The sequence below is a fragment of the Podarcis raffonei genome, chromosome 2, assembly GCF_027172205.1.
Source record: "Podarcis raffonei isolate rPodRaf1 chromosome 2, rPodRaf1.pri, whole genome shotgun sequence".
NCBI classification, from domain to species: domain Eukaryota; kingdom Metazoa; phylum Chordata; class Lepidosauria; order Squamata; family Lacertidae; genus Podarcis; species Podarcis raffonei.
Window position 1 is genome coordinate 116339285 of NC_070603.1, and position 27893 is coordinate 116367177.

At 46.7% G+C, this 27893-nt stretch overlaps 1 protein-coding gene and 3 pseudogenes across 1 annotated transcript; all 4 read left to right on the forward strand.

The window, feature by feature from the left end:
* LOC128409126 (zinc finger protein 239-like) overlaps positions 1-13126 on the forward strand; it is a 49543-nt pseudogene extending 36417 nt beyond the window's left edge.
* LOC128408778 (zinc finger protein 729-like) overlaps positions 4176-27893 on the forward strand; it is a 117700-nt pseudogene continuing 93982 nt past the window's right edge.
* On the forward strand, positions 6964-27694 carry LOC128408994 (oocyte zinc finger protein XlCOF6-like; annotated as a pseudogene).
* On the forward strand, positions 10083-11521 carry LOC128409139 (zinc finger protein 709-like; the record flags this gene model as incomplete). The annotated part of the gene is made up of 1 exon (XM_053379386.1): positions 10083-11521. A coding segment is annotated over one exon (1308 nt), but the record flags the coding sequence as incomplete, so codon positions are not given.

The window sequence follows — 27893 nt, forward strand, 5'->3', positions numbered from 1 at the left end:
TAGGGCCTGGGCTTTGTTTGTGCCAGCGTGATTACTCGATGGCTGCCATTTAAGGCAGCCCCTCTCCAGCCCTCAACTGGCTCACTGCTCCTGCCGCTGCAGCGAGTGGTTCCGTTCTGAGACACCCTCCCCGGGTTCTGGGGTGTATGAAGCCTTGTTTCCCTGTTTTTAACTCTGCTACCGAAAACCTCTCCCCCTCGCTGCAGAAGGATACGTGTTCTCCACTTTCCCATCTTGGAGGGGGAGACGCTTTTGGTAATGGAGTTAAAAACAGGGAAACAAGGCTTCGCACACCCCAGAACCCTGGGAGGGTGTCTCAGAACGGAACAGATATGCTGCAGTGCAGAACTGGGACCTCTGGAACTTTATTATTGTTTTTTGGTGCAATCTTTGGATCGTGTAGTAATGAGCTCCGTCCTGCTGCAAGGTTTGAGGATAGCGATCCGGCCCTCGACTTTATAAGGTTGCTGACCCCTGTCTCTGGGTGTGCAAAATAATAATAATAATAATAATAATAATAATAATAATAATAATAATAATAATTTTTTATTATTTATACCCCGCCCATCTGGCTGAGTTTCCCCAGCCACTCTGGGCGGCTCCCAATCAGTGTTAAAAACAGTACAGCGTTACATATTAAAAACTTCCCTGAACAGGGCTGCCTTAAGATGTCTTCTGAATGTCAGGTAATTATTTTTCTCTTTGACATCTGATGGGAGGGCGTTCCACAGGGCGGGCGCCACTACCGAGAAGGCCCTCTGTCTGGTCCCCTGTAGCCTCACTTCTCGCAATGAGGGAACCGCCAGAAGGCCCTCGGCGCTGGATCTCAGTGTCCGGGCTGAACGATGGGGGTGGAGACGCTCCTTCAGGTATACAGGACCGAGGCCGTTTAGGGCTTTAAAGGTCAGCACCAACACTTTGAATCGTGCTCGGAAACGTACTGGGAGCCAATGCAGATCTCTCAGAACCGGTGTTATGTGGTCCCGGCGGCCACTCCCAGTCACCAGTCTAGCTGCCGCATTCTGGATTAATTGCAGTTTCCGGGTCACATTCAAAGGTAGCCCCACGTAGAGCGCATTGCAGTAGTCCAAGCGTGAGATAACTAGAGCATGCACCACTCTGGCGAGACAGTTCGCGGGCAGGTAGGGTCTTAGCCTGCGTACCAGGTGGAGCTGGTAGACAGCTGCCCTGGACACAGAGTTAACCTGCGCCTCCATGGACAGCTGTGAGTCCAAAATGACTCCCAGGCTGCGCACCTGGTCCTTCAGGGGCACAGTTACCCCATTCAAGACCAGGGAATCCCCCACACCAACCCGCTCCCTGTCCCCCAAAAACAGTACTTCTGTCTTGTCAGGATTCAACCTCAATCTGTTAGCCGCCATCCATCCTCCAACCGCCTCCAGGCACTCACACAGGACCTTCACCGCCTTCACTGGTTCTGATTTAAAGGAGAGGTAGAGCTGGGTGTCATCTGCATACTGATGAACACCCAGTCCAAACCCCCTGATGATCTCTCCCAGCGGCTTCATATAGATATAAAAAGCATGGGGGAGAGGACAGAACCCTGAGGCACCCCACAAGTGAGAGCCCAGGGGTCTGAACACTCATCCCCCTCCCACCACTTTCTGGACATGGCCCAGGAGGAAGGAGCGGAACCACTGTATGACAGTGCCCCCAGCTCCCAGCCCCTCTAGACGGTCCAGAAGGATGTTATGGTCGATGGTGTCAAAGGCCGCTGAGAGATCCAGCAGAACTAGGAAACAGCTCTCACCTTTGTCCCTAGCCCGCCGGAGATCATCAACCAGCGCGACCAAGGCAGTTTCAGTCCCATGGTGAGGCCTGAATCCTGATTGGAAGGGATCCAAATGGTCCGTTTCCTCCAGGCGTGCTTGGAGTTGTTCAGCAACCACCCGCTCAATCACCTTGCCCAAGAATGGCAGATTTGAGACTGGGCGATTATTGGCCAAATTGGCCGGGTCTAAAGATGTTTTTTTAAGAAGCGGTTTAATGACCGCCTCTTTCAGCGGGTCTGGGAAGGCTCCCTCACAGAGGGAAGCATTCACCACCCCGCAGAGCCCATCGCCCAGCCCTTCCCGGCTTGCTTTTATCAGCCAGGATGGGCAAGGAGACAGGAGGTCGGTTTCACTTGTCCAAGCAGCCTGTCCACATCCTCGGAGGTAACAGATTGGAATTGATCCCATGTAACAAGACCAGACAGAACTCTAGCACTCTCCCGCCCTGGCCCTGCTCCCACGGTGGAGTCTAACTCCTTCTGAATCTGAGCGATTTTATCTGCAAAAAACTTTGCAAAAGCATTGCAAATTCTTCCAAAAAAGAATTTGGAAGTGTTTGTTTTCATTCTTGGAGGCCATGCTATTTGGCAACCCTCTCTTTTTCAAGAGCTAACTTCAGGGCTATGAGACGCTAAGGAAAAGCCTTTTGTTTGTTTTTAATAAAAAAAACCCTTCAAAATGTGACAAATGTTTGTGGGGGCTCCATCTGTTGCTGCCTGCTGCTGAGGGGGCCCTGGATCTCACCCCCAAATGTCTGCCATGATGGTAGCAGGATGGGAGAAGTCAAGTGCCCAGAATCAAAAAGGAAAAGTATTTTCTGCATCTTTCTTGAAGGAAATGTATATGTCTGAAACCTCAGACAAAGCTCATGTTGACAGCATAGAAGCTGTTGTTCAGTAACCAATTAATGTCATATTTATCACTGCTCATGAAAAGTCTACCCTTCAGAGAAACAAGGCGATATTTCATACAATATAATGATGTCCTAAATAAACAATCGGATATATTTGCCTTCTGGAGGGTGGGGCAAGATGCGGATGGAATCTGTATTATATCTGGAGGAGAGAAGGCGGGGGGGAGGAGCTCAGTGCACCCAGAAGACACCAGTTGTTGGTTATAGTTGCATCAATACAAAGTGCATAGCCTTTGCCCCTCCATAAAGAAATGGGGAGGAGACAAGAGCTGGAATAGCTGACCAGAAGGAAATGTAACCTGGGAACTTCATGTTCTCCCCAGCTCCCTGACCCCAAGAAAAGACTCATTCAGGGAGGCAGGTGAGCATCACAGCTAAACCCACATTATGCTCTACAGTAGCTATTCACTCAGACAGGGCTATTTTCATTCAGTTCTTTGTGTTGGGGGGGTTACCCTCCCTTCTTCCCTTGCAATCATGACAAAAACGAAACCTCCACGGCAATGCTTTTAGCCCCAGAAGAGGAGCTCCCCTTGGTGTCAAGGAAGGGGTCCAAGGGGTCTAGAGCCTACCACCCTTTTGTCCCTGGCCCCTTTTCATCAGAGAGATGTTGGAGGGTATGGAAAGATAACAGAGCCCAGCCCTGGCATCTGTTGCTGGAGCTAAGTGATCACATGACCTAGGCCAGCAGAGCTGGGAACTGGACTGCCTCCTCCAGCTGCTAGGCATTCAGGCAGCTGGGTGGCATCGTCCCAGCTTCATGAAATGGTATTTCAGGAATATTTCCTCTGGAGGATTTGGAAACCAGAGACTGCATACTGATCGCAAGGAGAATTATTTGTGCAACATACTGAAGAGCTTATAAAATGCCAGGTACATTCCAGTGTTCTAATAAATTTTGAGAGACAGCTTTCCAAATAAAACCCACTTATTACAGAATAATAATAATAATAATAATAATAATAATTATTATTATTATTATTATTATCATCATTATTATTTATACCCCACCCTCCCCAGCCAAGGCCGGGCTCAGGGCGGCTAACAAGCAATAATAAAAACAAGTTGAATGATTACAACTTAAAAACAAAATTAAAATACATTAGAATATTGAAACATTAAAATATTAAAATGTAGCCTCATCGCAGGAAGAGAAAGGAAAAGAAAAAAGAAAGAGAGGGAGGGAGGGAATCAATTTGGCTCCAAGCCAAAGGCCAGGCGGAACAACTCTGTTTAACAGGCCCTGAGGAAAGAAATCAGATCCTGCAGGGCCCTGGTCTCATGAGGCAGAGCGTTCCACCAGGCCAGAGCCAGAGTTGAAAAGGCGCTGGGCTCTGGTTGAAGCCAATCTAACTTCCTTAGGGCCCGGGACCACTAGGGTGTTGCTATTTATGGACCTTGAGGCTCTCCGTGGAGCATACCAGGAGAGGCGGTCCAGTAGGTACGAGGGTCCTAGGCCGTGAAAGGCTTTAAAGGTCAAAAGCAGCACCTTAAATCTGACCCTGTACTCCACCGGGAGCCAGTGCAGCTTGAAAAGCACTGGGTGAATATGCTCCCATGGCAGAGACCCCGTGAGCAGCCTCGCTGCAGCATTCTGTACCCGCTGGAGTTTCTGGGACAGCTTCAAGGGCAGCCCCGCGTAGAGCGAATTACAGTAGTCAAGCCTGGAGGTGACCGTCGCATGGATCACTGTGGCCAGGTCGGGGCGGGAAAGGTAAGGGACCAACTGCTTGATGACAACGAAAGGGTATAGAAAGGGGAAGTTTTTGGGTTTCTCTAAAAACCATCGGACTATTGTGTACACAATTTCAAGGTAACATTACACTTTATTTCCACTTTTTCTCACATGGGACTCGAACTCACAACCTTGAGATAAAGCACCTCACGCTCTACCGACTGAGTTAAGACAATAAGACAACTCAGTGATTTGTGTACACGGGGACACAGATGGTGGCGTGTGGACATCCCTAGAGAAGGGTGCAAAAAGCTTGTTCCCTGCTGCTCCAGAGCTAGGAATGGACAGATCTCATAGAGCTAATCCATTTGCCCCGACAGCTAAGAGCAGAACCTCCAGGATCAGAAGCAGCGGGCTGCAAATACGAGGGCAGGGGAAGCAGCAGGGCGGTCTCGCAGCCCTCGCCTTGCAAGGGGGCGCATCCAGCCTTGCAGCCTCCCAGGGCCCAACCCACAGCCAGCGAACTCCGATGCTCAGAGAGGCAGGAAACGGGGCCAGCCAGGGGGACTCGAGAGCGGCTGCACTTTCCTGTCCCCCGCCGAGGAGAGCGGAGGAGCAGCGGGCCGTGGCCTGGCGAGTTTCCCCGGAGAGGAGCCGGATTCCGGTGCAGGGACGGAGCGAGGAGTCCGAGGTGCAGGAGGAGGGGGGGGGCAGGAGGGGGAGGAGGAGGAGAGCACGTGCGCCTGGCAGGATCAGGCCCCGAGTGGAGTCAGAGGCTGCAGGGCGTCCTTTCAGTCCTGAGCTCAAGGGGCAGAATGAGGGGTCCAAGGCAGCTGCTGCTTCGCGATGGACGATGCATATAGTCGCTCACGGATCAGCGGCGTAGCTGGGGCTTTTGCCGCCCCTTTCCCTGTCCCTCAGCAGGGAGCCCCGTCCTCTTCCACGGTCCTCCCCACGGCGGACAGAGAAGGGGAGGCAGGGGGAATGGAAGAGCAGTGCAACAGGGAGGTGTCCCTCTCACCCTGCAGCCCCCTGACACCCTTTGCAGGCCATTTCGACGGTCCTCCCCACGGGGGAGAGGGAAGGGGAGGCAGGGGGGAATGGAAGAGCAGTGCAGCACGGGGGGGGCTCTTACTGTGCCCCCTGACACCCTTTGCAGACCACTACCCCTGCCCCCCTTCCTCTGCCAGTGCCATTGATAAATCTAGCGCCCTCATTTGTGAATTGGTCTGATCGCCTTTGAAAACTCTCTTTGCCACCACCATTACCGCATCTTGTGGCAATGATGTCCATCAGATTCATTTAGCAAGGAAATGGCTACTTTTGTCTTCCCCACATCAAGGTACACTCTGCCTACACATGGAGGTTCTGTTGTTCTGTCAAGGCTAATAAAACATCTAATAGATCTATTTCCCGGAGAACGCATCTGATCTTTTCCCAAGCTATCAAAGTTAGTGACCTCTTGTGTCTGCGTGTAAATAAGTGAGACAGGCTTAAGCCTGTTTCATGAAAGGTTTTATTTCCACCTTAGTAAGGCAGCAGAGTTTTGAGATGAAGGCTGAGGGTTGAAGTGGGTGACAGTTTTGAGAATGCAGAGGAAAGGAGGATTCTTAAGAAGTGTGGCATATGGAAATGAATTAATGATAATAAATACGTTGAAGACAGTATTGTAAAAGACTGAGGAATGCAAAATTGAAATTAGCTATTCATGTTCAGATTATTACTCATTTCATTTATATACTGCTTCATATTTTTAAGGGAAAAATTCTCAAAGCAATTAAAGGGAAATCTCATTGCAGTTTGTGTCCATAGGATGTTGAGAATATTAACTCTGTAGATCCAGGAGTTCTCTCCTCTTGATAGTCTCAGATTTGATTGTTCTTTGTGATAGAGCAGGAGGAACATTTATCGGCTTAAAGCTGCATTGATTCTGGAGGCCACATTCCAGTGAGCTTTGTGGCCAATGTATGCACATGCATGCGCACACAGAAAAGAGATGCAGACCATAAAGTCACAGGCACACATGCCAGAGGTGCCGCACACACTCACCAGACATGCCATCTAGCATACATACAAGTCTTGCAAACACAATCAGCATGTTTAGACCTTCCAACCCCAGTTCTGGGGTGGGGAAAAATAAGAGCACAAGAAGACTCTGCTGAATTAGCAAGGAGATCTGTGGAAAAAAGACCCTTCAGATTGTTCTTTAGAAATCCTCTTTAAAGAGCAGCCAGAGGGATCATTTATTTCCAGATCAGGGCTTTTACCCCATTTCAGCACTGTGCTTGTTTGTGCTGAAATTGGAGTTTAAAAGTTCTCTCTAAGGGCCCTTTAGGCACCATTCTCTCCAGGACAGACAGATATCTTCATCCTATGATCAGATCAGGAGATGTGTTTATTTCTTTTCCAGCAGGGTGGCGTAAAAATGGAAGAGCAGAGACCCAGGAGACCCATTCAAAGGGAGAGACTGGAGTGCAAAGGAAGGAAACCTCCTGCCGGCCAAGTTGGGACCATCAGGGATCTTCTACCTCAAGCAGATTTACATCAAATTAAGCAGGAGGCAGAGGAGGGGCAGCCGCAACAGCACTGGGAGGCCCAGAAGCAGGATTTCCTGAAGACGATGCAACCCCCTCGTTCAAAGTGGGAAACCCCACAGGCTCCCAGTCCTCCCCACTCCGGGGATGGTGTCCTCTCCTTCAGGGGAGCTGCGGATGCCAGTCGGAGGCCCAATGGGAGAGCAGGGGGGACAGACCAGACCCTGCTCCCAGACACTGAGGGACTTCTGGGAAAGGTAAGTGCCCTCCTCTCACCTGGGTTTCCAGGACCTGGAGGTCACAGGTCCACTGCCTCTCGACATGGAGGTTCTGTTTACCTATGGTGATGAATATTCTTTCATCCATGCAAGGGCAACCCATGTATTCAAAGCAGTCCTTTGCAGATTAACTCTTAAGTTCTATGGGGTCTACTCTCAGGCCACTAATGTGCATACCATGCCAGCCTTAGGAAGGGAGGTGGGACAGGCAGGTGAAAGGAATTGCCAAAGGTGTTTGAAAATGGATGGGGGCTCTTGGGAAGGGGGTGCCCAATTGGGGCTTCTCCAGGGGCAGCAGAATGTCTTGGGCAGGAGAATCCCTGCAGGGGCTCTCAGACTCCCTTGGCTTCTTCTTCCCTCCCTCCCAGGAAGCTGCAACTTGCTCTGGATTCTGGGCTCCTCAGGAAGCTGAACGTGCAAACCAAGCCGAGACTGAACCTGCAACCCTGGCCAGGATGGAAGGAGGAAGATGGACAGTTGACCTGGTCAGGCTGTCTCCCGCATCCCTCCCCACAACCTCTGAGCATTCCCTCCCAGGACCCTTGGAGAAATCTGGTGAGTTCCAGGGGAGAGCAGATGGGGACAGGGATAGATGGAAGGTGGAGGGAGAAAGAGGAAAAGATGGAGAGGAGACAAATGGAAGGAAGTTCCTGACATTAAGAAGGAAAGAGTGAGGCCTTCTCCGAAGCAGCTCTTTGTTTCTTGAATCCTTTTCCTAAAGTAGTGGGGGCAGATTTTCTTCCTCCAGGCTTTGAAATCTTAGGTGTTATTTCCACGGCAGGAATAATTGATAGTAATGATGTTGCACACCAATCCTGAAAAATGGGTGAAGGGGAATGGAAATGTTTCCCATAATTATTTATAATTAATGTACATAAATTGTTCCTATTACTCTTATTTGTTATAGACAGTGTCAGAGTGATACATTCCACCAGCATCAAAACACAAGAAATGAATGCACCTCCCCAGTTTGGTGGGCTTAAGGGACAAAGGACCCGTTATCATGATACACAATTCCTGGGGCTGGAGGGTCTACACTTAGGATTGGGCATATAAAGTCCAAGAGCGTCTGGTATTATAAGCAAATTGTGCAAAATTGCCAATCTTACAGACTGGGGTTGTTTGTGGGAGTGAGTGAGTGAGTGCGTGAGTGGGATAATAATTTTAGTGCCCCTGTGTAATGGCTTGGTTCTCCTGCACAGACGCGAGACAACTCCAGTAGTAATTATCTCAGGCTTAATGCTCAAACTCATAAATCACTGAGGAGCTCAGTCTTCGGCCTGTTCATCCCAGCTTGCAGTTGCCGAGTCCTCCAGCAAAGAAGCCCCCACTTTCGCTTTCTTTTCCCCTCTTCTCGCACATTCTCTCGAGCCTACGATTTTTTGGACAGGCTATTTCCGGGGTCTCTGTGTCAGAGCTCAAACTGGAGCTAACGGTCTGTGCCCCCCCCAGCACCCCCTCTTCCTGCTCTTTGTTCTTTGCTCCTGCTGCAGCTTGGCTGCTCCTCCCCTGCTTCACATTCCAACCGAATCCCATCTCTTGCATTCTCAGGCTCTGTCATCGGAGGCACGAGAGGCTTGAGATTCACAGAGCTGACACCCTGTAATTTTGTCCGTCCCTAAGCTTTCATGAAGATACTGTGGTACAACCTTGGTGCAAATTTGAAAATAGGTACACAAAGCCAACAAAGAGACTCAGAGGTTTATACAGGCACCAGCTTTCCTGGTCAAGAGTCCACTTTGTCAGACTGCACCCCACAAAAGCTTAAGCCATAATACATTTATCAGCTTTTAAGGGCTGCAAAAGATGAATCAACAGAAGCATAGTTCATCTATGGAATCCATCCTACAGGAGACAGTGAGAGCCAGCAACATGGATAGCTTGAAAGAAAAGATATGACTGACGTCTCTGCTCTGCCCTCGCGGTCCTAGGCAATAATCCTTCTTGATACTAATTTCTGGAAAGCACACGAAGGCAGAGAAGACTCTTGTGCTCCAATCCTGCTTGCCGGTTTCCCACAGGCATCTGGTTGGCCTCTGTGAGAAGAGGATGCTGGACTAGGTGGGCCTTTGCCTGATCCAGCAGGCTCTTCTTAGGTTCCAATATATTGCAATATTTCTACAGTTACATGTAGCACTTAAGTTTTACTGATTTCACAAAGGAGATACTGTTACTCGAGAATGAGATTATTTCCTCACTTGAAAAAGAAAAATACAGAGATGTGTCTAATAAGCTAATTCCACCATAGATTTGTATTATAAAATGATGGTGCTTTATTAAGTGTGAATGGAGTGCTCAGGTGTGGCTGTTGCCATTATCTCATCTGCTTTGCAAAAAAATTGGAACCTACAGAGGACAGTGGAGATTGGAGACGGTGTTAACATGAGAGAAGGTGCAGATAGGGATTGACGTGTGTTCAGTTCCTTTTTGGTCTTTCTTGAAAGTCTAACAGGATTCTCTTTCCTCCCAGACTCCCAAACAGGTGAGGAAGATGAAGGTGAGAATTCTATGGAGCCACCTGTCAATTCATTGGGAAGAACAAAGAAACTGAGGATACAGCAACAAACTCACAAAGAAGAGAAACTATTTGAATGTATGAAGTGCGGAACGAGCTTTAGTCATAGTCATGCACTTAGAATACATCAACGAACTCACACGGGTGAGAAACCATTTAAATGTATGGAGTGTGGTAAGAGTTTCAGTGGAAGTGGACATCTTAGAATACACCAACGTACTCACACAGGGGAGAAACCATTTGAATGTATTGAATGTGAAAAGAGCTTCAGTACCACTGGGAAACTTAGAATACATCAGCGAACTCACACGGGTGAGAAACCATTTAAATGTATGGAGTGTGGTAAGAGCTTCAGTCAAAGTGGACATCTTAGAATACATCAACAAACTCACACAGGGGAGAAACCATTTAAATGTTTTGAGTGTGGAAAGAGCTTCAGTGAAAGTGGGAAACTTAAATTACACCAACGAATTCACACGGGTGAGAAACCATTTAAATGTATTGAATGTAGAAGGAGCTTCAGTGAAAGTGGAGCACTTAGAATACACCAACGAATTCACACGGGTGAGAAACCATTTAAATGTATGGAGTGCAGTAAGTGCTTCAGTCGAAGTGGAACACTTAGAAGTCATCTACGAATACACACGGAGGATAAACCATTGAAATGTATTGAATGTGGAAAGAGCTTCAGTGAAAGTGGAGCACTTAGAATACACCAACGAATTCACACAGGTGAGAAACCATTTAAATGTATGGAGTGCGGTAAGAGCTTCAGTGATAGTGGATCACTTAGAATACACCAACGTACTCACACGGGAGAGAAACCATTTAAATGTATTGAATGTGGAAAGAGTTTCAGTAACAACGGAGCACTTAGAAGACATCAACGAACTCACACAGGAGAGAAACCATTTAAATGTATAGAATGTGGAAAGAGCTTCAGTGATAGTGGATCACTTAGAAGACATCAACAAACACACACAGGGGAGAAACCATTTAAATGTATAGAATGTGGAAAGAGCTTCAGTGATAGTGGATCACTTAGAAGACATCAACGAACTCACACAGGGGAGAAACCATTTAAATGTATGGAATGTGGAAAGAGCTACAGTCGAAGTGGAGAACTTAAAATACACCAACGAACTCACACTGGGGAAAAACCATTTAAATGTATGGAATGTGGAAAGAGCTTCAGTGATAGTGGATCACTTAGAATACACCAACGAACTCACACAGGGGAGAAACCATTTAAATGTATGCAGTGTGGAAAGAGCTTCCATGAAAGTGGAGCACTTAGAAGACATCAACAAACTCACATAGGGGAGAAACCATTTGAATGTGTGGATTGTGGAAAGAGCTTCAGTCGAAGTGGGACACTTAGAAGACATCAACAAACTCACACAGGGGAGAAACCATTTAAATGTATTGAATGTGGAAAGAGCTACAGCCAAAGTGGAGAACTTAGAATACACCAACGAACTCACACAGGGGAAAAACCATTTAAATGTATGGAATGTGGAAAGAGCTTCCATAAAAGTGGAGCACTTAGAATACATCTACGAACTCACACGGGGGAGAAACCATTTGAATGTGTGGATTGTAGAAAGAGCTTCAGTGATGGTGGATCATTTAGAAGACATCAACGAACTCACACGGGGGAGAAACCAATTAAAAGTTTATAGCGGCACCAGCTTTTCTGGTCAAGAGTCCACTTTGTCAGACTGCAGCCCACAAAAGTTTAGGCCATAATACATTTATCAGCTTTTAAGGGCAGCAAAAGATGAATAAACAGAAGCATAGTTCATCTATGGAATCCATCCTACAGGAGACAGTGACAGCCAGCAACATGGATAGCTTGAAGAAAAGGATAAGACTGATGTCTCTCCTCTGCCCTCGTGGTCTAGGCAATAACGCTTCTTGATACTAGTTTCTGGAAAGCACACGAAGGCAGAGAAGACTCTTGTGCTCCAATCCTGCTTGCCGGTTTCCCACAGGCATCTGGTTGGCCTCTGTGAGAAGAGGATGCTGGACTAGGTGGGCCTTTGCCTGATCCAGCAGGCTCTTCTTAGGTTCCAATATATTGCAATATTTCTACAGTTACATGTAGCACTTAAATTTTACTTATTTCACAAAGGAGACACTGTTACTTGAGCCTGAGAAAGAAAAAATAGATGTGTCTAATAAGACAATTCCACCATAGATCTGTATTATAAAACGATGCTGCTTTATTAAGTGTGAATGGACTGATCATGTGTTGCTCTTGCCATTATCTCATCTGCTTTGCAAAAAATTTGGAACCTAGAGCGACAGTGGAGAATGAAGATGTTACAATGAGAGAAGGTGCAGATTGGAATTGACATGTGTTCAGTTCCCTTTTTGTCTTTCTTGAAAGTCTAACAGGATTCTCTTTCCTCCCAGACTCCCAAACAGGTGAGGAAGATGAAAGTCAGAATTCTATGGAGACACATGTGAATTTATGGGGAAAAACAAAGAAATTGAGGATACAACAACAAACTCACAAAGGAGATAAACAATTTGAATGTTTTGAATGTGGAAAGAGCTTCAGTGACAGTGGATACCTTAGAATACATCAACGAACTCACACGGGGGAGAAACCATTTAAATGTATTGAATGTGGAAAGAACTTCAGCAAAAGTGGAGCCCTTAGAGTACACCAACAAACACACAGGGGATAAACCATATAAATGTATTGAATGTGGAAAGAGCTACAGTGAAAATGGATACCTTAGAATACATCAACGAACTCATACGGGGGAGAAACCATTTAAATGTATTGCATGTGGAAAGAGTTTCAGCAAAAGTGGAGCACTTAGAGTACACCGACGAATTCATACAGGAGAGAAACCATTTAAATGTATTGAATGTGGAAAGAGTTTCAGTGATAGTGGATCACTTAGAAGACACCAACGAACTCACACGGGAGAAACCATTTCAATGTATGGAATGTGGAAAGAGCTTCAGTCGAAGTGGGGCACTTAGAAGACACCAACGAACTCACACGGGGGAGAAACCATTTAAATGTATGGAATGTGGAAAGAGTTTCAGTGATAGTGGATCACTTTGAATACACCAACGAACTCACACAGGGGAAAAACCATATAAATGTATTGAATGTTGAAAGAGCTACAGTCAAAATGGATACCTTAGAATACATCAACGAACTCACACGGGGGAGAAACCGTTTAAATGTATTGAATGTGGAAAGAGCTACAGTCAATATGTTGCACTTAGAATACATCAACGAACTCACACAGGGGAAAAACCACAGATACTTTAATAAACTTTAATAAACCGCATAGGTGTTTTTTACCTTTCCTTCTATGCTTCCTTGCAATACTGATAAAATCAAACCACGCCAATCCTTTCAGCCCCAGAAGAGGAGCTCCCCTTGGTGTCAGGGGAGGGGTCCAAGGGAGCATCTGAAGCCCTGCCATTCCTTCTGTCCCTGGCCCCTTCCCCTCCTCTCTCTGCCATCCCAGGGCCACTCTTGACTCCCCAGCAGGAGACTGGATCTGTCTGTGATGGTGAGATGTCCTGGCTGGTTGAAGGACCACTTCCTGTTTCCTGGAGCTCCATCCTGCCTTCTCATGCAAGGTGGAGTCATGAAGCAGGTGAAGGCTGAGCACACCTAAGGGCAACATGGGGGGTGTATTCTGCATAACCTTTCCCCGTCTGCTCCTTTTCTGGATCCAAATCCCCACACAAAAAGGGGCAGTGTGAGGGCGCAATCAGTGTTATGGAGCTGCACTGAAAATCATTGCTTTGTGACCATAAGAGGCCCTTCTCAAAAAAAGAAGCATCAAGAGAATTTAAGCTACAGAATTTAAAACAAACAGATAATTACAAAAAAAGAAAGCAGTCTGGTGCCACATTGCGTAGGAGTTACTTTAACACACTCTACCTGGGGCTGCCTTTGAAAAGAGCTCAGAAACTTCAATGGCTCAAAGAGCTGCAGACACATTACTGACCAGGGCTGGCTATAGGCAGCATAGGACTCCCATATGAGAACAGCTCCATCTGCCTAATTGTCTGTTTCTGGACACAATCAATGTTTCCACAAGAAGAGGAAGATAGATTTGGAGTGCCGCATTTTCAAAAAAGATGGACACATGACTATTTCTTTGTGGAGCTGAAAGGCATGCCCGTGTGCCTCATTTGTGGTGAGGCCCTCTCCGTCCTGAAGAAGGCCCACCTGCAGAGGCACCACAGGACGAAGCACATTCAGTACGAGAAGTTCCAAGGGCAGCTGCGCCAGAAGAAGGTGAAGTTATTAAATGTTACAGATATTATGCCTGAATGTATCCTTTCAACTTGACAGCTCAGCGAAGTTACCGTATTTTTTGCTCTATAAGACTCACTTTTCCCCTCCTAAAAAGTAAGGGGAAATGTGTTCTCAAGCTTAAACTTGAGAAGCCAGTGGGTGCTTGTTGGAGATGGCTAGGAGAAGCAGCAGCAGCAGTTGCAAATAAGTCATGCAATGTTGAAGAAGCTTAGGATCTCCCTCTGGGACCAGGGATAGGAAAGCTTACTGAATTACATAAAGGACTGAACATTGTTTGCAACGTGCTACTTTATCATGCTTATCTTATTGTTAGACTGTTTAAGACTGTTCTGCAGTAAGGCTTCAAAACTTATTTTTGTTATGGAGAGAATTCATTTCCACACAAGGTCCAGATCAGGAATTCCATGGAACAACTTTAACAACAAGTACTTGAAGGTTACTTCAACAAGTACTTCAACAAGTACTTGAAGGGACACGGGTGGCGCTGTGTGTTAAACCACAGAGCCTAGGGCTTGCCGATCAGAAGGTTGGTGGTCTGAATCCCCGCGACGGGGGGAGCTCCCGTTGCTCGGTCCCTGCTCCTGCCAACCTAGCAGTTCGAAAGAACATCAAAGTGCAAGTAGATAAATAGGTACCACTCTGGCGGGAAGGTAAACGGCTCCCTCGGCGAGTAAAGCGAGATGAGCGCCGCAACCCCAGAGTTGTCCGCAACTGGACCTAATGGTCAGGGATACCTTTACCTTTACCTTTACTTGAAGGACCAAACCACGATGTAGCTGTGCTCTTTTCCATCCCTTTCCAAGAATTACAACAATCTGTTCCTTAAAATGGTTCAGCCTCCGCCACCTTTACTGAAGGCAACCAACTGTGCCCTGGGGCCCTCGATCTTTCTCACTGCCAATGAAAACTAATAAATGAATAGGAAGAGAAGCTACCCATGTCACACTGACACAAACACCTTGCATATGAACTTTGTAAAATAATGAAAGTGTACTACCCCTCCCCCCGCTCGCTCTCCCCACCTACAGCGGCCAGATTGAAATGCAAAAATAAGTAATAAAATATATAAAACGTTTTTATTTTTTTGGTCCTCACTCCCAAATGGTGTTTGTGTTTTTGGTTATATTGTGCTTTTGGTTATATTGGGGGTGGGGAGTGGAGAAGTATGAAAGCCAAAAACGCTCCCCTCCTCTGCTAAATTGATGCAGGAGACCGGAGGCAGTGCATGAAAAAGCAGGGAAAGAGAAACCCTCCAAGTGCCACTGTTTAGAATTAGAGAATGGAGTTATCCAACCCCCGGCCCTCTGAAGGCAATCCTGTATAGGAAAGTTTTTTAATGTTTAATGTTTTATTATGTTTTTTATATATGCTGGAAACTTCCCAGAGTGGCTGGGGCAACGGAATAAGATGTGCGGTGTATAAATAGGAAAATTATATTTATGGAATGGGATGTTCCTATTTTCATCAGAGAAATGTTGGAGGGTTTGGAAAGGTCGGTTGCTGGAGCTAAGTGATTGCATGATCCCAACCAGCAGAGCTGGGAACTGGACTGCCTCCTCCAGCTACCCATTCGGGCTGCAGGCATAGCTGTCAACCTTCCCTTTTTTTGCGGGAAATTCCCTTATTCCAGCGCCATTTCCCGCTGCTATCCCGGATTGTTAGATATCCTGTAGAGTAGACTGTCCCCGGGACAGGTGAGGCTGCTGATCCCTTATTTTCAAATCTGAAAGTTGACAGCTATGGCTGCAGGGTGGCATCGTCCCAGCTTTCTGAAAATATTTACTGATGAGGAAACCAGGGACTGCACATCAGATCACAAGGAGACTTATTTGTGCAACATTCTGGATAGCATATAAGATGCCAGGTAGATTCCAATGATACAATAAATTTTGAGGGACAGCGCAAGGGGGCGCATCCAGCCTCGCAGCCTCCCAGGGCCCAACCCACAGCCAGCGAGCTCCGATGCTCAGAGAGGCAGGAAACGGGGCCAGCCAGGGGGACTCGAGAGCGGCTGCACTTTCCTGTCCCCCGCCGAGGAGAGCGGAGGAGCAGCGGGCCGTGGCCTGGCGAGTTTCCCCGGAGAGGAGCCGGATTCCGGTGCAGGGACGGAGCGAGGAGTCCCAGGTGCAGGAGGCGGGGGGGGGAGGAGGAGGAGAGCACGTGCGCCTGGCAGGATCAGGCCCCGAGTGGAGTCAGAGGCTGCAGGGCGCCCCCCAACCGGGCAGGAAGGGGAAGGGGCGCAGCTCAGGGGCAGGGCATCTGCAGGAGGGCACAGGGGCAAACATCTCTGGCTCAGGCTGGCACGGACCCTGCCGGAGACCCTGGGGAGCTGCTTCCTTCAGTCCTGAGCTCAAGGGGCAGAATGAGGGGTCCAAGGCAGCTGCTGCTTCGCGGTGGACGATGCATATAGTCGCTCACGGATCAGCGGCGTAGCTGGGGCTTTTGGCGCCCCTCTCCCGTCCCTCAGCAGGGAGCCCCGTCCTCTTCCACGGTCCTCCCCACGGCGGAGAGGGAAGGGGAGGCGGGGGGGGGGGAATGGAAGAGCAGTGCAGCAGGGAGGTGTCCCTCTCACCCTGCAGCCCCCTGACACCCTTTGCAGGCCACTACTCCTGCCCCCCCTCCTCTGCCAGTGCCATTGATAAACCTATCGCCCTCCTTGGTGAATTAGTCTGATCGCCTTTGAAAGCTCTCTTTGCCACCACCATCACCGCATCTTGTGGCAATGATGTCCATCAGATTCATTTCGCAAGGAAATGGCTTCTTTTGCCTGCCCCAAATCAAGGTACACTGTGCCTACACATGGAGGTTCTGTTGATCTGTCACGGCAATTAAAACAGCTGATAGATCTATACTCCAGAGAATGCATCTGATCTTTTCCCAAGCTGTCAAAGCTAGTGACCTCTTGTGTCTGCGTGTAAATAAGTGAGACAGGCTTAAGCCTGGTTTCATTAATTGTTTTATTTCCACCTTCCTCAGTAAGGCAAATGAAGGCTGAGGGTTGAAGTGAGTGCCAGATTTGACAAGGCAGAGGAAAGGAGGATTCTATATTCAGATTATTCATGTTCAGATTATTACTCATTTCATTTCTATACTGCTTCATATTTTTAAGGAAAAAAATCTCAAAACAATTAATGGAAAATCTCATTGCTGTTTGTGTCCATAGGATGTTGAGAGCATTAACTCTGTAGATCCAGTTCTCTCCTCCTGATAGTCTCAGATTTGATTGTCCTTTCTGATAGAACAGGAGGAACGGAACATTTATGGGCTTAAAGCTGCATTGATTCTGGAGGCCACATTCCAGTGAGCTTTATGGCCAATGTATGCACATGCATGCACACACAGAAAAGAGATGCAGACCATAAAGTCACATGCACACACGCCAGAGGTGCTGCACACACTCACCAGACATGCCATCTAGAATACATACAAGTCTTGCAAACACAATCAGCATGTTTAGACCTCCCAACCCCAGTTCTGGGGTGGGGAAAAATTAGAATCATAGAATCATAGAATCATAGAGTTGGAAGAGACCACAAGGGCCATCGAGTCCAACCCCCTGCCAAGCAGGAAACACCATCAGAGCACTCCTGACATATGGTTGTCAAGCCTCTGCTTAAAGACCTCCAAAGAAGGAGACTCTACCACACTCCTTGGCAGCAAATTCCACTGTCGAACAGCTCTTACTGTCAGGAAGTTCTTCCTAATGTTTAGGTGGAATCTTCTTTCTTGTAGTTTGGATCCATTGCTCCGTGTCCGCTTCTCTGGAGCAGCAGAAAACAACCTTTCTCCCTCCTCTATGTGACATCCTTTTATATATTTGAACATGGCTATCATATCACCCCTTAACCTCCTCTTCTCCAGGCTAAACATGCCCAGCTCCCTTAGCCGTTCCTCATAAGGCATCGTTTCCAGGCCTTTGACCATTTTGGTTGCCCTCCTCTGGACACGTTCCAGTTTGTCAATGTCCTTCTTGAACTGTGGTGCCCAGAACTGGACACAGTACTCCAGGTGAGGTCTGACCAGAGCAGAATACAGTGGCACTATTACTTCCCTTGATCTAGATGCTATACTCCTATTGATGCAGCCCAGAATTGCATTGGCTTTTTTAGCTGCCGCGTCACACTGTTGGCTCATGTCAAGTTTGTGGTCAACCAAGACTCCTAGATCCTTTTCACATGTAGTGCTCTCAAGCCAGGTGTCACCCATCTTGTATTTGTGCCTCTCATTTTTTTTGCCCAAGTGCAATACTTTACATTTCTCCCTGTTAAAATTCATCTTGTTTGTTTTGGCCCAGTTCTCTAATCTGTCAAGGGATTAGAGCACAAGAAGACTCTGCTGAATTAGCAAGGAGATCTGTGGAAAAAAGACCCTTCAGATTGTTCTTTAGAAATCCTCTTTAAAGAGCAGCCAGAGGGATAATTTATTTCCAGATCAGGGCTTTTACCCCATTTCAGCACTGTGCTTGTTTGTGCTGAAATTGGAGTTGAAAAGATCTCTCTAAGGGCCCCTTAGGCATCTTTCTCTCCAGGACAGACAGAGATCTTCATCCTATGATCAGATCAGGAGATGGAAACGGCAGGGACTAGCAGGACACATGAAGTGGGTTGTTTGATTTTGTTGGCCAATATTCCTTTTGCCTGTTTGTTTCTTAGGCTGTGCAGATACCATACATTTAAAGAACGTGGCTTCCCCAGAGAACCACAGGACCTGTAGTTTATTGCTACAGTTCTCAACACCCCTAACAAACTGCAGCTCGCAGGATTTCTTGGGTGAAGTCATGTACTTTAAATGTTAGGTGGGTCTGTTGCAGCCTTAATCATATACAAAGATCTGTTGCTGCCTTTCCAACATGCTAGAAGTTGCAGCCAGGATCAGCATTCCCTGTCCACTGAACATGCTCAGCCCTCTCACTGGGTTGTTTTTGGATTTCCTTCCACTGCCTTGGTTCCCCCACCCCCAAATATTATTTATACTTCCATAAACCGTTTCCCCCAGTATTTGGTTAACTTCCCCTCGTCCCTGGGTGGAGTCGTTTGGGTGACATAATGATTGTCATTCACAGCCTGAGCATCAGAAATAGAAAGAGTAATAATATATTTCAAAAACTGGTTAATGGTTAAAAAATGTGCTTTTGTTTTTATTCTTGGGTTTTATTTTACTTTGTGTTTATTTCTTTGCAGCAGGGTGGCGTAAAAATGGAAGAGCAGGGACCCAGGAGACCCATTCAAAGGGAGAGACTGGAGTGCAAAGGAAGGAAACCTCCTGCCGGCCAAGTTGGGACCATCAGGGATCTTCTACCTCAAGCAGATTTATGTCAGATTAAGCAGGAGGCAGAGGAGGGGCAGCCGCAGCAGCACTGGGAGGCCCAGAAGCAGGATTTCCTGAAGACGATGCAGCCCCCTCGTTCAGGGTGGGAAACCCCAAAGGCTCCCAGTTCTCCCCACTCCGGGGATGGTGTCCTCTCCTTCAGGGGAGCTGCGGATGCCAGTCGGTGGCCCAGTGGGAGAGCAGGGGGGACAGACCAGACCCTGCTCCCAGACACTGAGGGGCTTCTGGGAAAGGTAAGTGCCCTCCTCTCACCTGGGTTTCCAGGACCTGGAGGTCACAGGTCCGCTGCCTCTCGACATGGAGGTTCTGTTTAGCTATGGTGGTGAATATTCCTCCTCCCTGCACTTCCTCTCTAATCCACTTTTAAAAGGCTTGCTAGACCAAACTTTCTTACACATTGGAGGTTTGCGATCATATCTCCTGATGTTATTACTTTAATAAAGCAACCACAGGGCACTCTGAATTTCATCAGAGCAGAAGCTACGTCAGAAGAGGGGTCTTTCCACCAACCCCCTTTTTCCTCCTCTAAATTTCCTCCATTTCCAAAATGCTCTTTTTGCTCCCCACTGGGGTAAAAATCTTGGCACGTCTTGCAGCCTCAGCACTGCCATGTGCAGTTCAAATAGAATAACACTGGCCTACCTTGCAAGGTTGTTGCAATATTTATTAAGATAATGGCCAGGTTCAGATGACTAAATCACAGCCTGAAAAGCTGGGTTAAAAATAGGAACAGTTTGTAATGCATTGCTGCAGCAAAGTTATGCTAAAGCCTAAGTTGACCCAAGTTTAAAACAAAAAACTCTAGCCGCCACCACAATCTCCTTGCCCCCACAGCCAGAATGCATCACTCCAGGGAGGACTCCCACCCAACCTTTAGTGTGAGAGGGCAAAAGAAAAGGACTCCGCATGGGTAGTTGCACAAATTTACCAGCTGTGGTCCTGCACTGGCAGCGAGGCTAACAAACAGGGGAGCTGGGAATGTGCTGGTCCCGTATCTCCCTGCATCTGCCTCCTGACCTAATTGTCCCACCTTACCTCATGATTGGGCCGGCCCTGATGGGGAACTGTGATGAAACCAGGCAGTCTCTTATGAGCCATAACCAACAAACTTTCCATTTTGCCCAAACCAGGAAACTACAGCTGCCAGCTTTGGAATAAGCTGGGATATTAAGCTTGGTGAAAACAGGAAACTCAAACTGTGCTTGGTGAAAACAGGAAACTCTGGCTGATCAGTGGCTTTGTGGTTTGACTGATCCCCTGATAGCAGTAAAAATAGGAAGTCCTGTTGCATTCAAAGGGGTTGTTTGGACAGAGTCTCTGATCAGCATGCCTAGCAGAACAGGCTTAAAAAGGTAAAGGAACCCCTGACCATTACGTCCAGTTGTGACCGACTCTGGGGTTGTGGCACTCATCTCGCTTTACTGGCCGAGGGTGCCGGCGTACCCCTTCCAGGTCATGTGGCCAGCATGACTAAGCCGCTTCTTGCGAAGCAGAGCAGCGCACGGAAACGCCGTTTACCTTCCCGCCGGAGCGGTGCCTATCTATCTACTTGCACTTTGACGTGCTTTCGAACTGCTAGGTTGGCAGGAGCAGGGACCGAGCAATGTGAGGTCACCCCGTCGCGGGGATTTGAACTGCCAGCCTTCTGATCGGCAGATCCTAGGCTCTGTGGTTTAACTCACAGCGCCACTCGCATCCCAGTACAGGCTTAGAAATCTATTATTATTATTATTATTACTATTATTATTATTATTATTACTTTCATCCTGCCTATCTGACTGGGTTGCCTCTGCCCATCTGGGTAGCTTCCAACAAAATAAAAACATCAAAAATTTCCTTGTAAAAGGCTGCCTTCGGAAGTCTTCCATTTTGTAGAAATGGCCTTCGGTTTTAAAGAATTGCCCTCTTTAAGGAATCACGTGGTGTAAACATGTATGTTGTCCTCTACGCCCAAACACACACAGACACACACATAGTAGGAACAAGCAGTGCTTTAAAGTGCTTATCTTGCGAACTTGCCATCTAAGTTGTTTACTCCTGACCAAAGCTCCTGTTTCCCTAAAGGACAGGAGGGGGAGCAGAGGAGGAAACGGATGGTTTGAAGGCTCTTTCCCTCAGCCGCCTCTCTCCCATGAGGAACAAGAGCAAAGGGTGTTTGCAGGGCAGGAGGACAGAGGAGGAGGCAGTGAGGGAAGAGGGAGCAGTGGGCGGATCCCCCGCCTCTCCCAGGGGGTCCAGATGCAAGCAAGGGGCTTCCTTCTTCTCCATGCAAGGGCCACCCATGTATTCAGAGCAGTCCTTTGCAAATTAACTCTTAACTTCCAAGGGATCTCCTCTCAGGCCACTAATGTGCATACCATGCCAGCCTTAGGAAGGGAGGTGGGACAGGCAGGTGAAAGGAATTGCCAAAGGTGTTTGAAAATGGGTGGAGGCTCTTGGGAAGGGGGTGCCCGCTTGTGAATGAACTTTATTACGGTCACAGACCAGGATTAAAAAAGCATATAGATAAAATAGCAGTTAGGATTTTTTAAACCAATAATTGTTAGAGAATATTAGGACATGGAAACGCATAGGATAAAACATCTAAATAAAATACAAGATTAAACACGGATAATGGATGGATAAAAAAACTGATAATTAAAACAGATAAGAACTAAAAACAAACAAAGACAGTTAAAACAACTGTAAGAGCATAAGAACTAAAAGACTCGCAGTTAAAACAACTATAAGAGACTGCAGAGTAGAAGCCTCTTAAATAGAGGACACTCACAACGTTAAAAACTGCTGTGCTAATATGGTTAAAACAGACAATTAAAACAATGTTCAACACTAAATTTAGAAGCAATGTACAACAATAAACTGTCCCAGGGAGTTGACTCAGAGTCACCCATGGAACCGTGTTTGGGGCTTTTCATGTCGGACTATTTTGAGTTGGGCGATGGTCTGCGCCTACAGATCTGTACACAGAATCTGGCGACCATCTAGGTCATCTTCTGATCTTTGCCTAACAGCAAAAGGTCAATTTTTTGCTTTTGCGGGAGGTCGGCTAGCCTCACCAGTACTACGTGCCTCTTCATAAAAGGGACATTTAAAGAACAAGTGTTCTGGGCTTCCTATCTCTCCCAATGGACAGGTGCAAAGTCTCTGAGCATACAGGACCCTTCTAAAGACTCCATCCAGGACCGGCGAGGGAAGAGCTGAGCTTCTGGCGAGTGTAAAGGCCGTTCTTGCATCCCTAGATACGAGAAAGAAGAGATATGCTGCCGGTGCGGCTATATCTCTCTCGATTTCTCCAATTCTATAGTTGGGGCACCTCGCACAGTCCTGCTGTCTCTCAGTGTCTAATATTCTTTTCCTGACCGTAGCTTTTGCCTGGCCCAAGCCCAGACTTAGAAGGGCTTGAGGGGCAAAACCCAGTTTCCGGAGGGTGTTCAGGACTGCAGTCTGCCAGCCCGACTGGAATTGGTCACAGAGGATCAATGGGGCTATCCCTCGGGGGAGCAGGTTCAATGTCAGCCATTTGTAGATTGCTATTAGGCAGATGCTAGCCTCCACTCTCATCACCCCCGTTTCCAATCTAACCCATGCGTTTGAGACACATCTGGGGACTTGGAGGAGAGGTCTAAGAAGTCTGGATTGAACTCTCTCAAGTGGGGAGAAAGCAGAGGAAGGCGGGCCCAAAAAGAACCATAGAGGAGTTGTGCCAAAGTTTTGGCCTTGTGTAATTTTGGAGCTGCGGCAATGAAGAAACCCCCTTGTGCTCTGAAGAATTTAAGGATACAAATAGCGGTTTTTTCCACTAGGGGGTGCCCAATTGGGGCTTCTCCAGGGGCAGCAGAATGTCTTGGGCAGGAGAATCCCTGCAGGGACTCTCAGACTCCCTTGGCTTCTTCTTCCCTCCCTCCCAGGAAGCTGCAACTTGCTCTGGATTCTGCGCTCCTCAGGAAGCTGAACCTGCAAACCTAGCTGTGACTGAACCTGCAACCCTGGCCAGGATGGAAGGAGGAAGATGGACGGTTGACCTGGTCAGGCTCTCTCCCGCATCCCTCCCCACAACCTCTGAGCATTCCCTCCCAGGACCCTTGGAGAAATCTGGTGAGTTCCAGGGGAGAGGAGATGGGGACAGGGATAGATGGATGGTGGAGGGAGAAAGAGGAAAAGATGAAGAGGAGACAAATGGAAGGAAGTTCCTGACAGGAAGAAGGAAGGGGTGAGGCCTTCTCCGAAGCAGCTCTTTGTTTCTTGAATCCTTTTCCTAAAGTAATGAGGGCAGATTTTCTTCCTCCAGGCTTTGAAATCTTAGGTGTTATTTCCACGGCAGGAATAATTGATGATAATGATGTTGCACACCAATCCTGAAAAATGGGTGAAGGGGAATGGAAATGCTTCCCATAACTATTTATAATTAATGCATTTAAATTGTTTCTGTTACTCTTATTTTTTATAGACAGGGTCAGAATGATACATTCCACCAGCATCAAAACACAATAAATGCATGCACCTTCCCAGTTTGATGGGTGTGATGGGATGATGAGCTGCTTGTGCGTGAAATTCCAAGTCCCTCAGAGTTTGGCTAAGTCCACAAACCTCTGTCTGTAACGGAGCTCCTTAAGCATAGCTCCGTCAGTCGCTGGTAGAATCCGACAGTGGGCGTTTACGGAATTTCTTCCAGCATAAAAGCTCCTTAACGGAAACGTGCCTTCTGGACTCTCGGCGCGACAGTTTCCGGCGAGGAGTGGGTGTCCCTATAGGAGGTCCTGAAACCTCCCCACTGTTTTCGCTGGAAGTGTCTCTGAGCCATCCCTCCGACTCACTTTCCCTTGGAGCTCCTTCTCTCCCCCTGCTGGTTCCCTCCTCAGCTGATAAGTCTCTCCCAACCTCTGTGAGCCCTTTCACCTCCCGTTCTTCCGATGGCAGTTCCCTGACAGTGGGCTTAAGGGACAAAGGACCCGTTATCATGATACACAATTCCTGGGGCTGGAGGGTCTACACTTAGGATTGGGCATATAAAGTCAAAGAGCGGATGGTATTATAAGCAAATTGTGTAAACTTGCCAATCTTACAAACGGGGGTTGTTTGTGAGAGTGAGTGGGTGGGATAATAATTTATAGCGCCCCTGTGTAATGGCTTGGTTCTCCCGCACAGACGCTAGACAACTCCAGTAGTAATTATCTCAGGTTTATTGCTCAAACTCATAAATCACTGTGGAGCTCAGTCTTCAGCCTGTTCATCTCAGCTTGCAGTTGCCAAGTCCTCCAGCAAAGAAGCCCCCACTTTCGCTTTCTTTTCCCCTCTTCTCACAGATTCTCTCGAGCCTACGATTTTTTGGACAGGCTATTTCTGGGGTCTCTGTGTCAGACCTCAAACTGGAGATAACGGTCTGTCCCCCCCCCGGCACCCCATCTTCCTGCTCTTTGTTCTTTGCTCCTGCTGCAGCTTGGCTGCTCCTCCCCTGCTTCACATTCCAACCGAATCACATCTCTTGCGTTCTCAGGCTCTGTCAGCGGAGGCACGAGAGGCTTGAGATTCAGAGCTGACACCCTGTAATTTTGTCCGTCCCTAAGCTTCCATGGAGCTACTGTGGTACAACCTTGGTGCAAATTTCAAAATAAGTACACAAAGCCAACAAAGAGACTCAGACATTTATAGTGGCACCAGCTTTCCTGGTCAAGAGTCCACTTTGTCAGACTGCAGCCCACAAAAGCTTAGGCCATAATACATTTATCAGCTTTTAAGGGCTGCAAAGATGAATAAATAGAAGCATAGTTCATCTATGGAATCTATCCTACAGGAGACAGTGATGGCCAGCAACTTGGATAGCTTGAAAAAAAAGGATAAGACTGACGTCTCTGCTCTGCCCTCGCAATCCTAGGCAATAATGCTTCTTAATACTAGTTTCTGGAAAGCACACGAAGGCAGAAAAGACTCTTGCGCTCCAATCCTGCTTGCCGGTTTCCCACAAGCATGTGGTTGGACTCTGAGAAGAGGATGCTGGACTAGGTGGGCCTTTGCCTGATCCAGCAGGCTCTTCTTAGGTTCCAATATATTGCAATATTTACATGTAGCACTTAAGTTTTATTTATTTCACAAGGGAAATACTGTTACTTGAGCCTGAGATCATTTCTTTACTTCAGAAAGAAAAAATAGATGTGTCTAATAAGCCAATTCCTCCATAGATCTGTATTATAAAATGATGGTGCTTTATTAAGTTTGAATAGAGTGATCACGTGCTGCTCTTGCCACTGTCTCATCAGCTTTCGTAAAATTTGGAACCTCGAGAGGATAGTGGAGAATGAAGGTGTTAAAATGAGAGAACGTACAGATTGGGATTGACGTGTTCAGTTCCCTTTTTGTCTTTCTTGAAAGTCTAACAGGATTCTCTTTCCTCCCAGACTCCCAAACAGGTGAGGAAGATGAAAGTCAGAATTCTATGGAGCCACATGTGAATTCATTGGGAAGAACAAGGAAACAGTTTAAATGTATGGAATGTGGGATGTGCTTTTATCACAGTGGAAGTCTGAGGATACATCAACAAACTCACAAAGGAGAGAAACTATTTGAATGTGTGGAATGTGGAAAGAGCTTCAATGAAAGTCGAACACTTAGAATACACCAACGAACTCACACGGGGGAGAAACCATTTAAATGTATTGAATGTGGAAAGAGCTTCAGTCGAAGTGGAACACTTAGAAGACATCAACGAACTCACACAGGGGAGAAACCATTTGAATGTTTTGAGTGTGGAAAGAGCTTCAGTGAAAGTGGAAAACTTAGAATACACCAACGAATTCACACGGGGGAAAAACCATTTAAATGTATTGAATGTGGAAAGAGCTTCAGTTATAGTGAATCATTTAGAATACACCAACAAACTCACACAGGGGAGAAACCATTTAAATGTATGGAATGTGGAAAGAGCTTCAATGAAAGTGGAAAACTTAGAAGACATCAACGAACTCACAAGGGGGAGAAACCATTTAGATGTATTGTATGTGGAAAGAGTTTCAGAAAAAGTGGAGCACTTAGAATACACCAACGAACTCACACAGGAGAGAAACCATTTAAATGTATTGAATGTGGAAAGAGCTTCAGTCGATATGAACACCTTAAAAGACATCAACGAACTCACACAGGTGAGAAACCATTTAGATGTCCTGAATGTGGAAAGAGCTTCAGTGAAAGTGAGAAACTTAGAATACACCAACGAACTCACACAGGGGAAAAACCATTTAAATGTATTGAATGTAGAAAGAGCTTCAGCAAAAGTGGAGCACTTAGAATACACCAACGAACTCACACGGGGGAGAAACCATTTAAATGTATTGAATGTAGAAAGATCTTCAGTGAAAGTGGGAAACTTAGAAGACATCAACGAACTCACACGGGTGAGAAACCGTTTAAATGTATGGAGTGCGGTAAGAGCTTCAGTCAAAGTGGACATCTTAGAAGACATCAACGAACTCACACGGGTGAGAAACCATTTAAATGTATGGAGTGCGGTAAGAGCTTCAGTCAAAGTGGACATCTTAGAATACATCAACGAACTCACACGGGGGAGAAACCATTTAAATGTATTGAATGTGGAAAGAGCTTCAGTGAAAGTGGAGCACTTAGAATACATCAAAGAACTCACACAGGGGAGAAACCATTTGAATGTTTTGAGTGTGGAAAGAGCTTCAGTGAAAGTGGGAAACTTAGAATACACCAACGAACTCACACAGGGGAGAAACCATTTAAGTGTATTGAATGTGGAAAGAGCTTCAGTGAAAGTGGAGCACTTAGAATACACCAACGAACTCACACAGGGGAGAAACCATTTGAATGTATTGAATGTGGAAAGAGCTTCAGTGAAAGTGGAGCACTTAGAATACACCAACGAACTCACACAGGGGAGAAAGCATTTGAATGTTTTGAGTGTGGAAAGAGCTTCAGTGTTAATGGAAAACTTAGACTACATGAACGAATTCACACGAGGGAAAACCATTTAAATGTATTGAATGTGGAAAGAGCTTCAGTTATAGTGAATCATTTAGAATACACCAACGAACTCACACAGGGGAGAAACCATTTAAATGTGTGGATTGTGGAAAGAGCTTCAGTCGAAGTGGGGCACTTAAAAGTCATCAGCGAAGTCATACAGGGGAGAAACCATTTAAATGTATGGAGTGCGGTAAGAGCTTCAGTCAAAGTGGATACCTTAGAAGACATCAACAAACTCACATGGGGGAGAAACCATTTAAATGTATTGAATGTGGAAAGAGCTTCAGTCAAAGTGGACACCTTAGAAGACATCAGCTAACTCACACATGATGAAAACTACAGGTGTATTGAATGTCGAAAGGGCTTCAGAGGGAGCGGAGACCTTAATATTCATTAGCAAATTCGCACTAGGCAAACAATATTAATGTATGGAGTTTTTCACTCAGGGTTCACTACTTACATCAAGAAACTCATAAGGGGCAAATCAGTTGTAAATACATGTAATGATATTTTATTGTTTGTACTTAAATTTGTATACACGTATATATGAATTTAGTGATGTATGGAAGTGGGA